At 39.4% G+C, this 17,162-nt stretch overlaps 1 protein-coding gene across 5 annotated transcripts in view; it reads right to left on the bottom strand.

Annotated features, from left to right (window-relative positions):
* The window catches only part of LOC148422170 (serine/threonine-protein kinase WNK1-like), a 36,716-nt gene extending 20,958 nt beyond the window's left edge, over nucleotides 1–15,758 (bottom strand). For 4 of the 5 annotated variants that reach the window (XM_088416398.1, XM_088416402.1, XM_088416401.1 and 1 more), the window contains exons 1-5: nucleotides 15,576–15,758; nucleotides 12,374–13,572; nucleotides 2,259–2,431; nucleotides 1,906–2,126; nucleotides 232–389 (exon numbers count right to left, since the gene is read on the bottom strand). In XM_088416398.1, the coding sequence (XP_088272524.1) occupies nucleotides 232–389; nucleotides 1,906–2,126; nucleotides 2,259–2,431; nucleotides 12,374–13,150 (1,329 nt within the window). In that variant the 5' untranslated portion in view covers nucleotides 13,151–13,572; nucleotides 15,576–15,758. Of the gene's footprint in view, nucleotides 1–231; nucleotides 390–1,905; nucleotides 2,127–2,258; nucleotides 2,432–12,373; nucleotides 13,573–15,210; nucleotides 15,351–15,575 lie in introns of those variants that run through there. The other variant, XM_088416399.1, reaches the window with a different exon arrangement.
* Between the last annotated feature and the right edge of the window lie 1,404 nt (nucleotides 15,759–17,162).

Below are 17,162 nucleotides of genomic sequence, written 5' to 3'. Positions count from 1 at the left end.
ATCTGGAATGACAACTAATCTTATTTTTTAAGATGTAACAATTCAACAGAGAGATGAAATACACAGCTTAAACTTCAATAGTATTAACCCAATCCTCGTAATTGAGGGAAGAAAAAAAAAAAAAACTACAAGAGCTAAAATGACTTGGACAATAATTCCAGAATGGGACAATTCCCTTCTTGGCACACAAGAAAGCAGAGCAAACTTGTGAGACTTGAAATGAAGACTTACGCTGGTCACTCTGCGGTAGATCTGTGCAGCATTCTGGCACTCTGAGTACGGGTACTCTGAGGTGGCCATCTCCAGCATGCACATTCCAAAGGCATACACATCCACTGACTCGTCGTATTTCTCCTCATACATCTCAGGCGCCATGAACTCAGGGGTACCTTAAATCAAAACAACCATTCAGAACTATTTTCCTTACTGACAGCGTGGGCTTCTCAACCCACTGCCCTTTCTCTGCTCCTCTAACCCATGAGGGGTTGAGGAAGCGGAGGATGAGAAGAGTGACCAGCCCAACGACATCTCCTGGGGAAGGCCCTGCGAGGTGGAAGTTGGAAGAAAGAGAAGAGAGAAAAAAGGGGGGAAGGCAAACAGAGAAAAAACAAAAAAGGGGGGGAAGCTGAACTCAGTTAAACTGTTGAGTAGAGAGCACATGTTTGTCTGTGTAGAACCTTCAATTTTGGAATTGGAAAACTTGTCTTGAGGTAGCTGCTGAGCAGAACGCCACAGTTTGGGCCAAGGTGGCAGTTCGAAATCTTTGAAAAATAAATTTGAGAATTGTGAAATAGCCAAAATACAACTTATTAAAACCCCTGTCAATGATCACGTCCGTAAAACAGAACTAGCTATGAAAGAGCTTAACTTCAAACAACACACACTTTGCATTTTATAAACACACTTACCTTTTGAAGTCTGACTTACCAGTTCACTACGACCTGCAGATTAAACATGTTATTCTAAGGCCAAGGCTGAGTGAAGCATCTTCAATAGCTAGTTACTATTCCCGGTATGACGTCTCTGAACATCAGCTCCTAGTTATAAACAGCTCACCCTCAATTTTAGGTCATACACAGAAAAACCATTTTGTTTATTTGAATGCATTTTTTGTTCAAATTGATGTGTGTTCCAGCACACTGTCAAGACTTACCAGGCCCAAAACAGTTCAAACTTTTCTTCATTGACCAGCAGTACCCTATTTATTCCAAACAGCAGAATGGGGCACAGCTGTAGCTAGAGCCTACATTTTAAGCAAAAGGCTAACAAGAGAGAAAGTGGGGGGAACTCCTTGAAATATGAATGACAGAGAAAAACAAAAACAAATGGGCAGTCCTGGAATATATTAACAAGACAAACACTAGTGGGGAAACCTGTTGAGGCAAACCGATAGAAAGATTTGTTAAATAAAATGTGCCTGATTGGCAAACAGACCACATATTTCCAAACCACAGAACAAGACCAGTCAGTCTAAGACAGAGACAGCGGCCATACCTTTAGCCATGGCCAGGTTAGCCTGCAAGAAGCCATAACAACTATTATAGTAATATTATCGTTTAACAGCGGAAGAAAATTAGGCGCTACTTACATTCAGTAGGTGCCTGAAAAAAAAAAGGCTATTTTGGATAAACATCAAAGTATTCTGTACAATGACCAAAGAGTGAAATCCTTGTGGTGATCTACCTAAGATTACCACAGTAATTGGCCTCCATTTGAGCTGTGGTTTGAGGGACAAATGAAACGTTGTGGTCTGTTTTTGAACCACATCTTCAAAAATAAGTCATCAGGTCAAAAAACACCCCCCACATTAGACACAATTTTCAAATCAACATTTCCTGACCCCAGAAATGGAACTTCCCCGCAGCAAGTGAAGCACAAGTAGTTAAAAATGATGTGGGTTCATACCTATGACACTCTTGGCAAAAGAGGCACGCTTCAGTGTAGCCAGTCCAAGGTCTCCAATTTTTACAGATCCTGTTGGGCCCGTGATGAAAATATTGTCACACTTCAGGTCGCGGTGGATGATGGGAGGTGCTCGAGTATGAAGGAAGTGGAGTCCCTTGAGGATCTGTCGACACCAGCTCCGCAACACCTTAATCTTCATCACCTTGAACCTCTTCAGATAACTAAAAGAAATTATGTGGAATTGAAATATTTGTACGAAACAGCATTTTGGATCAGAAAAAAAGACTTGTAGCAGACATTATGTAAGGATTAATTTTTTGAGCTCGCTTTATTAACTGAAATGAGGTACATACGTTTTGAGTGTTCCAGAAGTCATGAGTTCAGTAACCAGAACAATGCACTTCTTGCCTTTGGATGGACCCTCCCAGGAATCGTAAAACCGGACAATGTTGGGATGCTGGAGTCCTTTAAGCATCCCCGCTTCCTCCTTAAAGCGCTGCCGTTCAGCCTTTGAAAGTTTTCGGTCCTGTGGGAATTGCAAGTAGAATGCTTGATATGAGACCAAATACAATTAGACGATTCGTCATGACAACTGCACCAAGGCATTCCGGATGAAAAATTGATTACAACTTGTGTTCCATTATCAACATTTCAGCCATATGTGTACACACATTCGTAATTGAAAAGTCCAAAGGTTGAAGATAAGAGAGGGGGAGAAAAAAAAAAATCAAGAACATGTGAAGCAATTTCAGAGATGTGTCGATTTGAATATTGTACAAGTAGATTTGAATATTGTCATACATTCTAAGAACCACCTATATGTGGGTGATTGCCCTGAGCGGTAACTTAATTGCGACTGCGTCCACATAGTTGACTGAATGACTGAAATTTAAATAAATAAATAAATAAATAAATGTATCATCCCTAACCCATTTTTTCTGTTTTGACTTGAATTCTAGCCAAACCAAAATGTAAGTTGTACCATAGGACTTCTTAGAACTTACAGAGAATGCAAAAGAATAAGCTTTCTTTGAAAAAATAAATAAATAAATCCTATCTATCCATTTGAAGCCAAATTATTTATTGCCATAAATTAAAGCACTGGAATACAAGAGATTTGCACAACAACAACAAAGACAGAACTTGAACGGATATAGTATGGCAGTGCTCTCAAGGAGCTTAAAACCTCTTGTGTAGACCCAGTAACTGAGGCTTTACATTGTGACAAAACTGTGGATGAAAAGCAAGCATTGTGTAAGGTAATGGGCTTGATTCCACAAGTAACGACTTTAATATCTTTATTATGCTGCTTGTAATGTTATCAGCACATAAATAGGAACCCACAATATTACTGTCGGTAGTGCATCAAAAATCTGGAATGTGAATAACCACCCGACTCAAGTTTCCTGAGTAATTCCTGGCGTGACCTACATTTACAACATGTGGAACTTTAGAGTAAGTAATGGGAGTCCAGTAAGACTGGCCCACCGAATCCCGTGTTCCAAAGACCTCCCCTGAACACCCTCAGAGACTTGGCCACCTGCCAGACTATCCAGGAAATTCAACCCACAAGTAGAGGAGAACCCATCTCCCACAAAAAAAAAAACAAAAAAAAAAAAACTTGGGATCGTGACTGAGATCTTTGGTATTTGATTGCGGAAACTTTAGTTTGTTGTTTCAAAGATGAATGTTTGGAATGTCAGCAGGACAGTTAATAAAAAAAGTAGAGTATAAAAATGACAAAAGTCGAGTATAAAAATGAAAAGACCATATTAAATCAAGAGTTGGCATTCAGACCCACTGACCTACTTTTCAGATTGTTTATCTTGTAGCAAAGTAGTTCCTATTTCTCTTTTGACACCATGACAGCCATGTCGAACAACCACAGCACACACAGGCTTAGGGTTCCGACACTAAGCTTGACAAATACCAAAGTTAGCCCATTAATGGCTGCCATTCCAATGCCTGCACACTTTTACAGATGCTTATAAACAGAACCTGGCCAAGCCCAAAGCTGATGTTATAGTCTAATGAACCAAAAACATGAGGTAATGTTATGTCCTACGAAAAGATGATAATGCAAGGTAATGAGGCAAAGATTGGCAAAATGCTTATCCATGAATGACCTAATGCAGTAATTCTCCTATATGTCTTTCACTTTACTTCATCCGTGTTTCATCGTTATTACTTTTATCCCATTTTCAAGTGTCAAGCTTGACTCGTCCACGACCTCCACGCAGCTCCACACGTCAAAATAACGCTATTTCTAAAATTTTCGCAACACATATCTTCCGGAATTTCTTTATACACGGACAACATGGCAGACAAACTTTATGATTCGTCTGAAAAGAAATACTGTCATCTAAAATATCGTGAACAACTCCTGGTGAGCAACACGTTGGGAAGAGATGAGGAGTCTGTTTAGATCATTTGAATTGACTAGGATTTATATTGCTTTTTTCTTTTGTTAATGTTAAAAAGAATACAGGTTTGGGATACAATTTTTATAGTTAGTCAGCGTGTCGAGTAGGGTGGGGTGAAAAGTTTTCTCTTTCCTCGGGGGAGCTTGACAAAATATAATTTAGAAGCACTGAACTAATGGAAGCAATTGCCCTGTGGTTAGCAAATTTAGGGGAGTAAAGATTTTAGTGCTTTCAGGATTGTGTTCTACAAGTTTCCCCCTTCAATGTTCTTCAGACGGTAATCCAGCACATCTACAAAAAGATTTTGCAGTATTCGCTTCGTTCAGTGCGGGACAAGAGGAGAGAGTTGTAGCTTCTTCATGACAATGCTCTGAGCATCCCACAGTTCCTAACAGACGACATCAACATGCAGGAGTAACCTTGCTACTGAACTGTTCTAGCTCACAATTTTCTTTTTTCATTTCCCAGGCTCAAGTATATGATCATGGGACGTGCATTCAAGACATGGATGACATCAAGCTAGCAGTGACAAGAGTTGTAAAGATCCCAGCAGATGCTTCCCGTGAAAATTCCATGTAGATTACTTTAGGGGGAAACGGGTAGTTTGTAGCTTGGATTTGAAATCTTTTACAGAACCAGTTCATGGAACTTTTTCAACACACCTTTTTTGTGAGTAAAACAGTTTAAAAGGGTGTTATTGTGAATTGAGCAGTGAATGAAACCAAGTGGCAAAAAAGAACACTTGATTGCAAAACTTGTTTTAAAAAAAAGAAAGATAACTGGTCTGGGCAAGCGAATGATCAGGCATGGGGTGATGTCTGTATCACATGTCAGAAGCGTGACTTTGAAGATAAGCAAATCACAGCTGAACACAAGGAAAACTTTCACCACATATAAACTAATATTTTTTAGCCTGCCATTTGATTTGTTCTACTTAATGGCCACTGCAAGTCTCTTCTGAAGAGAGTGAACATCAGCAGAGCAGAAAATGCTTCTAGGCAGAGACCATCATAAATAACTCAACAACCTCTAAAAATAGATGAGTGAAAAAAACTGATCATGTCGAAGGCTGGCTGTGTCAGGTCCTTTCTCTGAGGTTGACACTGAGGGCTAGGATGGGGGCTTCAGGGTAGATAACATTAGGTAGGTAATGGCTCAGACAGGTCAACAGTTTTTTTTTGTTTTTAAGTGTTACTCTGACTGCTTATGTGCAATATTGCAAGGAGTGACGCAGGGTAATGGAGGTCAAAGATTAGTGGAGCGGTCAATCAAAATCAATATTAATGACATGGCAAACAAGGCATTCCACAATTGACACAATGACATGGCATCTGCTTATCACAAGGCAGCTAGACTTTTACATCAACGTCTTAAGGTTGGCCTTGGAAATAGTCACTTTTTTTTTTACTCCAAAATTCTGATTTGATTAATTTTCTTTTCTTTATTCCACTGCCCTTCAAACGTGATCCTTAATGAATAAGTCAAGAAAAACATTTTCCAGCATTTGAGTAAACAGCCACATCAGTATAAATAGTGGTCTGTTAAACATTGCATCTGCCATTTTGCCATGTCAACTGAAAATGACAAAATGACAGTAGCTCAGGACATGACCAATCACAGATCAGTTTGCGAACATCAAAACCAAAATCAGAAATATGGTGAAGCATGATTGATCATTGCACGAGCCCCAAAATGTTGTTTCTAGTCGACGGCAAGTAGCAAAATGGCTGCCCTTTCTAATGGATGAAGTAAGTCACATCAGCTGGCAAGATGACTCAAAATACCCAGCACATGGATATTGTAATGTGATTTGAGGAGAACAAAAAATACACATACATATATCAGAAGCAGTGAGGGCAAGCAAAACATTGTAAAAAGGAGACATGGAACAAATACTAAAATTTATGGTGTAAATGTAGGTCAGATATTTTGATTATTTGGGCTAGCAGAGGCGTCGCCTTCCCTAACCACCCACCACTGGGTTTCATCATGTCACAAGAAATAGCTCTAACCCAGCTGCATCTTGAATCAAGCATTGATCACAAAATGACTATCATTCTTAAAGACTACAAAGTTTGTTAGTTTTTTAGCCTCAATGATTAGTGGTTATTTTCATTTGCATGCCAAGTTCAAAATATGCAACATAGCATGTAGTTAGTGTTATAATCTGCTGACAGTTATTGGAGGAAAGTGTGTGTGTGTGTGTGTGTGTGTGTGTGTGTGTGTGGTGTGTGTGGTGGTGGTGGTGGGGGGGGGATTTTGAATTTCCAGTATTTTGGCTTTTAGTAGTAGAAATCAGACAGAAAAAAAATGCAAACAACAAACTGATGGACGTAGACCAGCTGGGCAAGGAACCACAAAAGCCTCTGGGGGGATGCTTGGTGCTCGCTTCCTCATTTTGGAATATTTGGCATTGGGCAGAGCATGTGAGGAAACAGGTGGGAAAGGGGCATGAGCATTGAGCACATGGATGAGGATGCACGAGTGTTGGATGGAATCGGGAGTTCCCTAACTTTTATTCTTTCCACTCCCTGACGGATGTGACCTACTTACTGTACAAACGTGCCTGCAATGTGAAATTCAAAACAACTCAGTGAAGTCATTGGTATGTTAATAGGGTGGCACTTGATAAACTTTTGCTTGTCAGAGTTTTTGCAGTTGTTCTGAATGGAAGACGTTAACAATTGCTACATTCCACAATGGGCCTTTAAAATGGTTTAGATTACTCCTGTCAGCTGGGGTTTACTGAGGTTAAAGTGTTAAAATATTCTCCATTCCCCGTTTAGGGTCTTGGTGCGTCAGAGACATTTTCAGCATGTGGCTGTGTAGAATAAGCATGAAACGCTCACACACCTGCTGCCCTTTGACCGTTTGTTAAAGACATTGCCGAAGGATCAACGGAAGCAAAACTGGTCAAACTTGTTGCATTAGCAACCACTGGGCCTTCATCTGGCAGCAAAGTCCCAGGACACATATCAAGCCGATTTGTTTCTGCATCACTGAATACAGTATCAACAGGAATCAAAACAGCAAGCAAATTTGACAAGGTGCTGCATGTTTTAAAATGTTTAATGCCCAAGAACTAGTTACACATTTTCCCAGTCAAAAAAAATGTTTCAAAGTAGAACATTAAAACCTGCAGCATAAATATGTCCTTGGGATGTGTCAGGAAGTAAAAACAAGGATATGGGTGATCATGTGACAGCTTTAACAATCATGTGAGAGGATTTTAGTTTCACATGTGCAATTGGAACGTTTCCAGTAAATGAAAATCAGCACAACCACAAATATTTTAATTGTGTTTTCATGCTTCTAGATCAGGTTATGCCGGGTGCAAATGTGACACGTGATTATTATTGAACCATGACAACATCTTGGAATATGGTGAGAATCAGTTTAGTAATGTCATCATGCCTTAAGAGTTAGTCAAAATAAAGATGTTCTTTACATTACATGCACTCTCACAATTCTTAACATGGCATTCAGATTTTAAAATGTGCTTGTGGAATATGAATGCAAAATATACACATTATTATTCATCTCAAAAGGAACCCATTTTGTCACTTGCAGTCAACTGCATGCACACACGCGCGCACACAAGAGCTTTATTGATTGGCCTTGGTGAAGGCCATAGTCGCTTGATATCCGCAAATTTTGGTTCTTAAAATATGACTGAGATACAATTGGAAATGTCTGACTTGCCACAACATTAGCAATCTTGCGACACCATTCACATACAATTAAAATTTCAAATTGCAATGCTCGTGCAACTGTTCAGTCATGATGCTAGGGTACAGGCAGGCCTAACCTGACAATCCAGCTCCAACTCCTCACAACCATGCCCCTTAAATACAATACTGTAATACAGCAAAAATATTATTTCTTTGCATATTTTTTACATGGATTTATACAATAGAGTGCTATTTCTATTCGACAAAAATTGCGGTGGCTTTGTGTGGCTGCGACAGGTTAATGGTATTTCAATGGAGTCCAATATTTAAAAAAAATAAATAAACGTTTTTCCTAAGTAAATTTAGTGTGGTAAAGGAACATCTTAACCCTTTGCTGGGCACAGTGTCCGCTTTCGGCCGATAGACTAAACAGGCAAAGCAGCCAAAAGCACCCATAATTGCCATTGTTTGAATTCTAATTGTCCGCTTTCGGGCGATAGACTTAACAGGCAAAACAGCCAAAATCGCCCGTAATTGCCATTGCTTAAATTCTAACGCACCCCTAAATTTCTCTAAAATCCTAAAAATTCAGGTGGTAAACAAAATGCCCCCACATACAGTATGTATATGTCTATGAGTTAATAAAACATTGGATATTTATCAGGAGAATATTGCATGTTCATTGAGTTTCCAAATACAGTGGGCCCCCGGGTTACGAACTTAATCCGTTCAGCGGCTACGCTCGTAACTCGAACTGCTCGTATGACGGGCAATCCAAACCTACGTTAATTCGTGAATGCGTGTAAAATCCTTAGGTAAAAACATCACAACTTTATACACATATTCAAAATGAGTAACATAATCTATTGTACAGTTAAATTAAATAACATATTCAAAGGAAAAATGACATTTACCTTTGGAGCGACGTGACTTGAGCTGTGTGGAGGCGGAGGGGAGCAGAGACCAACCCGCAAAGTTAACACAGTTACGCTGATATGCTATTGCTCTTACAATGTCCTCGTCACTGTTTCAGTCATGGTGTCAGTCACGGAGATGCTAAAACATATCACCGGCAATTTCCTTCTCTTTAATCCATAATAGAAGAAGCCTCTCTATTTTGTTGTCGAGCGAGGTCCGTACCCCGGCAAGGAAAGTCTTGCCCTTAGAAGATTGCCGAGCGGTTCCGTCCATAGTCACGAGCAAGGTTAACTATGCGTGCGCCTCCCTCTTTTTTTTTTTATTATCTCCTGCTTCGTTTCTATTGTCATCCTCCTCTTACTTCTTCCTTTACCGCTACTAGCAATTTTAGAAGCTATGTCTAACAGATAAAGTTTGCAAAGTCTTCACAACATTCCTTCCTTCCGTTTTTCACTCATTTTCTCTCCTTCCTTCCATCCCGACCAGCTGTGCCATCAAGCTAGATAAAGGCGTTCGGCCAATAGCATATCGGCATTTCTGTGATTGACGTGACACCGGCCAATAGCATCTCCGTGAGTGAGACCGGGTGACCCTAATCGACCAATAGCATATTGGCATCTCCGTGACTGACTCCGTGACTGAGACAGTGACTGAGACAGTGACTGTGACGTTGTAAGAGCAATAGCGTTCACGTTACTGTCACAAGCGTCAACTGCTGATTTTGTTGACGCAGCTAAGCGAAAATATATTTGCATACACAATGGCCGGCATGTCGGATTGTTCGTAAGACGAAAGGTTTGCTCGTAAATGGGGGACAAAAATCTCCGTGGTCCACGCTCGTAAATCGAATTGTTCGTAAAACAGGGTGTTTGTAAACCGGGGGCCGACTGTACTCAATTACCAAACATTGAAAGCTTGCCACATTAGTACTACTATAATGAATCAGTGGCTCCTAAAATGACTCATAACATGTTGCACAATTGCATTTAAAAACATACACAATGCAGATATTAAGCTATCACTGTTTGTTTGGTGTGAATTTACACTTTTTATTCAATTGTCCAATGTCATTTCAATCTTATTTATTCATGATTGTTATACTTTTGCATAACAATGTGACAACATGCCGTTATAAAATGGAAACGTACATGTCTGCAGAAGGAAATGCGAGTTATGACTTAAAAATAAAAATTGAGGGGAAAAAGCGATGCTGGATAATAAAAACATATTGGGGTGAAAAAGAATGAAATGTGAACTGAGACCTTTCATAAGGAAGAGAAAAAAAAAGTGGGAGGAGGAGAAATAGGCTGAAACAAGCCCAGGCAAGCCAGCCTGCTGTGCTTCACACAGGAGATTCTTCAGTGAGCAATGTGACCCACTTTACATTCACACAAGCAAGAGCGCATTGAGCATGCGCACCATCCATGTCATGTTGGGGGGAGGGGCGCGTGCCTGTAATCTTCACATTGTTAGGAAGTGTGCATGTGAAGCTATGGCTGCTGTATATTCACTGCAGTCGGGACAAGCTGAGAGCGTGACAGGAAAAGCCAACAATCATGTGGCGAATGAGGTCAAACTTTGCTCAGGGCCATCATGCTGCCTCAGCTGAACACAGAAGAAATATTTTTCTTCTTCAGAAACCTACTTTCATCCTTTATTTTTTATTAAATACTGCCTAGCTTTTTCTTTAGTCATGACTAATTAGTCCAAATATAATTCAAAGCTTATCGTACATTTGGCTCAATAATTAAAATGTGGTCAGTAATTAAGCAACAAGTTTAAATTGCTTTTGGAATTCATTGCCACAAATTCATCCCTTCTTAATATCCAAAAATGAGCTTAAGCACACCTGTGTTAGTAAATCAATACAGGTAGTTACTGTCACGAGGTGATTGTGTACGGTCCACCATCAGTGCAACAGTTGTACACTGGCTTCTGTCCAACACGTTTCCCAATTACTTTAGAGTATGTGATGTTTGTCATAACAACATTATTTTTGTTGACATATCTGGAAGGGGGGAAAAATGAATACTAATTAATCAGCTGATTAACATATACAATGGATAATAAGTTTGTTTCCTTTTGTAGTTTTCTTTAAAGGGATAATGTGTAAAATTTGACCGTTTTTCCATTACAGACAGCCGGAGATAATGCATTTCCCATTGTCCATAGCAATAACAGACATGGCAGCCATCGGAGGAGTGCCACCCCACATGTAATATATTTTAATGATAACTAGACCTACAATTATACTTAAAACATACCGTTGGTTGTTAAGAAGACATTGATTTGCAAGTTTTTTTAAATGTATGATCCTTTTCAATGAAAAACAGTCTAAATCACACAAATTTCCCCTTTAAAGCTACATCAAACGATCATTTATAATTTTGTTTTAATTGGGTTGGTGTTTTGAAAGGAGCATGTATTCTAATGCTGCTCACTGTGTGAAACAATCAAAAAGGAAATGCAAGTCAGTGTGGTGTCTCAGAGGAAGTGGCAGCGGATGTTACTCAGGTGACTGTGAAAGGGTATTGTGCGGGACTGTATTGACTCTACACCTATATATATATATATATATATATATATATATTCATATATATATATTCATATATATATATTCATATATATATATTCATATATATATATATATTCATATATATATATATTCATATATATATATATTCATATATATATATATATATATATATATATATATATATATTGTTCTTTTACAAAACTGGTGTACAAATGTTTAAATAATTTTTGACACAAGACAAAGATGAACCCTTTACAAATCTGAATACACTCAGGCTGTCTCTCGAGGCAACTTAACTCAAAGATCCTGTCAATTTATCAATTGCCAGAAGACCATTACCCCATCGCCGCCATTAATAGCAGTTGAGTATAGCCATCTCCATAATGCATCGTTTCAAATGTGAGTAAACATAAAGGTAAATAAATCATGTGATGTTCAAATCCATTTGTGCATCACATGACTATAAAACAGCTGTCAGTATTAATGTAGTGACATGAAAGGTGGGCCAAAATAGCTCACATGACATTTAAACATGTGACAATTTTATTTTTATATATATATATATATATATATATATATATATATATATATATATCTTTAATCTGATTTTAATTTGAATAATGGGGGGGAATATTCCAGATATTTCCTAATTTTTGACGTGGTAAGAAGAAAACAAGTAGAACCTAGATACCCAATTGATCATTTCAGTTGTACATTTTCACAATAAATTAACCTTACATACAGTATTAAACTGTCCACTAGAACCACAGAACAGATTGTGGTGGACTATGAAGGTGGTTTACTGTGTCATAAACTTTAACTGTCTTATGACAGAACAGACTGTAAACCAAGAACCCCTGTATATACAGGTTTTAGTGAAAAGTCATGGAAAAAAAAAATGCAGCTATCCAATTTCTTACCTGCAACTCACACCAAGCAACTTCCACGGTGGTTTCTGTATCCAGGCCCTTGTAGACGGTCTTGAAAGAGCCACGTCCAATTTCAATGTCAAACTTGAGGAAACGCCCATCAGGAGACGTTCCCACTGCTTTTGTTTCAGCCTCTTCGATGTCCTCCTGCACTTTCTTCTCTGCTTCCCTCTGCTCTGCTTCAGCACGAGCTTTGGCGGCGTCCTTGTCCTCTTCCTCCGCATCTAATTCAGGCACTACCTTTGAGTCGGCAGCATTATCCGTCTCAATTTGACTCAAGCCTGGCATCGACTGAGTCTCTACCACCAACTCAGCATCACAAACATCTTGTATGATAGCAGACACCTGTTTTGTAGGCACTACATTCACCTTGGCAATTTCCAGGTCTTTCTGCTCTTCCTTTTCCAGAGTCTCAGTGAACTCCTCTTTTCGAGGGGCACTCTGTTCAACTTGGGGCACACGGGCAACGGAGGCCTGTTGCCGCTGAACCGGAGCTTCTCGCAGTTGGCTGCGCTGAGTGGAAGGTATGGGGATCCTGCTAGGCAAGGGGAGGGCCAACGCAGTGGCATTGCAATCGCTGATGACACTACGGCGGAAGAAGCGATGTTCGGAGTTGCCGCGGTCACGCTCCATGGTGTGATGCCGCCGCCTCGCTTCGGCTGGACGGGATTCGGTGACCATCGAATCAGACCCAGAGCTGGGACCATTTCCACTCTTCGGAGGGGGAGCCAGAAACTTTACCATTTTATCATCAGGCTTTTCCGACATCCCACACAAAGAGTACAAGGAAGACTAGAAATGAAAAATTAAAATAAGGATACCTCCATGTTGGCTAAGGGCTTTTGGATAAAGCAGTGTTCTGTGATCTTAAAATTAAAAAAAAAAAAAAAGTTTAGAATTTCCTTTCTTGTATCTTAAAGTCTGTTATGCACGTAGTGCAGAGATTGGAGGTGGGCGGGTGGTGTTCTTTTAGAAAAGGTTTGAACACCACAGCAGGGAACAGTGTGTTGATGTTGGTATCCAAAACGCTTTAAGTCTGCAACTCCCATTCTGTAAGACACAGGCTGCAGCTTTTGTCAAGCATAGGGACTCGCTGGTGGAGAACAAACAAATACACCCCTCTTACAGACGCTTGACCTCTGAGCAACTGCTCACCATTTAAATAATCCAAATTTCCTCGTCCAATTTCACTGCAAGAGAAAATGAAAAAACAAAGAAATGCTTCAGAATGAAAAAAAAAAAAAATCCACACAAAATGTAAAAAGTATTGCAATACGACTTGGCAATATTACTGGTATACTGTATGATACAAATCTAGTCTAGAATGTTTTGAATGACAGCCATGTGCGTTAAAGCAAAATAGCGGCGACGCAACAGTTGAACACTTTGAACAGACTGTCATGTATTTTTGGGACTTCATTTTGCCACACAGAATGTGCTCACGCTTCTATATTTTATTGCGATTACACTGACTCATCACATTAGGTACAAGTGTGCAGGAACCATATCTTAAAATTTGCCTTTACTAAGATACAATAATATCAAGTTAATTGGAGTAATGGATGTGGTTGGACTTGGCAGCCTGGAACTGTTACTGCATATTCATTTTGTCTTAAAGCCTTTCTGATATCTTGTTATTTAACCATAATGAATGTTATCCCACTATAAGATTTATTAACAAGACTTGAGGGCTAGGCATAGATTAATTACACAAAATGGAATGACAAAGTGGAGTTACACAATTATGAGCTTTTAACGTTTTGATGACATGGTATAAATTTCTGTTAGTAACTGTTACTGCATTCTAAATACACCAATAAAGCTTGATTTGAGGAAAACCATGATTAGAAATCATAATATCCACCAGAAAAAGAAAAAAAAAACAGATTCAGGTCTTTCCCTAAATTCACTCAGTTCTAACCTAGAGAAGTGTCATATACAGACAATGTCAAGTGTACACAACATTATGCACCAGATTATTCAGATGAAGAGGTCGACAGTTCAATCCACAACGAGAAAAGGTGCAATTGAGATTATCACGTCGCATAAATTGCAGAACAACAACAATAAACCCGCATGGGACAAAAGGGAATAACGTGTACTTGAGATCGTATCTGTCACTGTAACCACCTGGGCATTGCATGTAGTCTGGCACCAATTTAAACACGCAATCAATGGCGATAGATTTGGCTAATTAATTCACCCACAGCCTACCGTACCAGAAGCACAACACGACACGAACCGAGAGGCACTTATGGCCGACCGCACGTTTGAAACGCAGAATAATAAACAGGGGCAGCGTAAACATTTACATATATATATATATACATATATATATACATATATATATATATATACATATATATATATATATATATATATATATATATATATATATATATACATATATATATACATATATATATATATATACATATATATACATATATATATATATATATATATATATATATATATATATATATATATATATATATATATATACGTGTGGTAAAACTGTTTATTTAGCGCTCACTCGCGTTGTGTACCTACGTTTCTTGAGACTCTATGTGACGCCGAAAACACCTTAAGCAATAACATTTTCAAAGACACAAAGCAAAGAAGCAGAAATCGGTTCTTTGTTAGCTTCCTAGCAGCGATGAGCTAGTTAGCTCCGAGAAGCTAATCCCGTCCCCCGGCGGCCTAACCGGTAAAACGTCACGTCGCAGATTTTACTCAGGATGCCCCGCGTCGTTTGGCTTTTTACATAGCCGAACCGGTGTACGTGAAACTGGACTCATGAACATGTAGAAAATAGACGGCGTTACCCGATTGGGGTCCAGTTTCCATCCCTGAATGTGTACCATTGCGTGCCGGCCGGGTGCGTTCAGTCGGTGTAACGCCGGCTGGAAAGCTACCAGGCAGACAGGCTGCCAGTGACAACTAGCGTCATTTAGTTAGCTTAGCGTGCTAACCATTAGCTAGGCGGGTCTTGCAGATGGCTGTTATAGCTAGACCCGCCCCCTTGTGTGCCCCTACCCCCCACCCTGGGCGATTCAACGTACAGCATGCAGTTTGTATTTGTGATCGAATATGATAAAAAGGATTTGTCGTAAAAACACGGTTCCTACAGTATTCGCTCTGCTGTTACCCGAGTTCGGTTTTACGAAGCAGCAAATAGACGGTGACCTACCTCGCATCCACAGCGCAACTGACATTCGCCGGAGTTGAAATGTTTCTCGCAGCGGACGTCGACTAAAAATGAACACATGGTCGGTATCAGAGTATTGTCAACAAGTGAGCGGTCAGAGGGCCGAGAAACTAAGACATTTTTGGGGGCCCTTAGGGAAAAAAAATCCCCCAGCAACGCAGTTCCTCGGAATTGACGAAGAAACAGGGTTTTCCGCTTGCGCATGCGCGACAGCCCAATGACCTCATAACCACCGCGCTTGCATATTCGAATTTGAACCAAGTCAACGTGGTAGTACGACGGAGAGTCGTTTACACGTTTTCGATTGCTATATTGACAACATTTGTTTATTCGGCATAAATTAGGTTAGTAATGCTCTTCGTTTCAGCAGATAAAATGCATGCAATCAATTCCGATTGCACATTGTACTTACAGCAGAAATTGGAAGATTGGGGGCACACCCGCTCTCTAAATTCTGATTCGATTTGATGTAGATTACTCCTCAAGACGGTTCCTTTCATCACATTCAAATAATAGTATACAAAACAATGAATAAAAATTAAAACGATATTTATGTACAAATTATTGATTATAATTAATACACAACCAACCCTATAGTCAAATAAACTTTAAACATAAACACATGTCAAACACATACCCAAACATAAACACTTACATGTCAAACACAAACCCAATCAAGTACACTTCATTGCTCCCTTAAAACCAGTCTCGCCCCATACACAATATTTCACAGAATTACCTATATCTTCATCATGATATACAGTATATTTTATATACCATACACAATTTGATGAGATTAATTTAGCCCATCAGAAAAAATAATAAAAGACAGAAGCAGAATGTTTGGTAATGAAGTAAATACTAGATAGTTGTCATGACGGTGAGCATGGTCGCTTAAAACATTAAAATAAAGGGGTCTTTCTATTTGTAGTTGAACACTGCTTTCTAGCGGTGATGTTTGGTAAAACATACTCCACGTGTCGTCAAACGTAACAGTTTCTAATTTTCGCACAAAAAAACACCACCTAAAAATGATCAAAATAACCAATCTTAAAATATTTAAAACAACAGTAAGACAGTAATCTTGAGTCAGTGCACACCAAACTTTTTGAAAATTAGATCTACTTCTTGGGCCCTATTAAAATTTAAACGGACTGTAGTCATAGATTCATGCTCATGTGTTTGATTGTATTTGCGGACTGTGCGGTGACTGAGGTCACGGGTTCAACTTCTGGGTCCGACCTTCCGTTTTTGGAGTTTTGCATGTTCTCCCTGAGCCTGCGTGGGTTTTCTCTGGGTACCCCTGTTGCCACATTCCAAAAAAAAAAAACATGCATGGTACGTAGGTACAGTATATTGAACACCCTACATTGCCCTCAGGTGTGCTTGAGTTATGAGAGTGAATGTTTGCTCGTCTTCGTGTGCCCTGCAATTGGTTAGCAACTAGTTGAGGGTAATGCACGCCTAATACCCAAAGACAAGGGATAGGGTTAAGGTTCCAGCACACATGACCCTTGGATGGATGGATGGATGGATGGATGGATGGATGGAAACACAAACACAAATACT

Source organism: Hippichthys cyanospilos, chromosome 6 (assembly GCF_059441005.1).
Source record: "Hippichthys cyanospilos isolate Australia breed blue-spotted pipefish chromosome 6, RoL_Hcya_1.0, whole genome shotgun sequence".
NCBI lineage: Eukaryota > Metazoa > Chordata > Actinopteri > Syngnathiformes > Syngnathidae > Hippichthys > Hippichthys cyanospilos.
The sequence above is the reverse complement of the archived record's forward strand: the minus strand, read 5'-3'. Positions and strand labels throughout refer to the sequence as shown.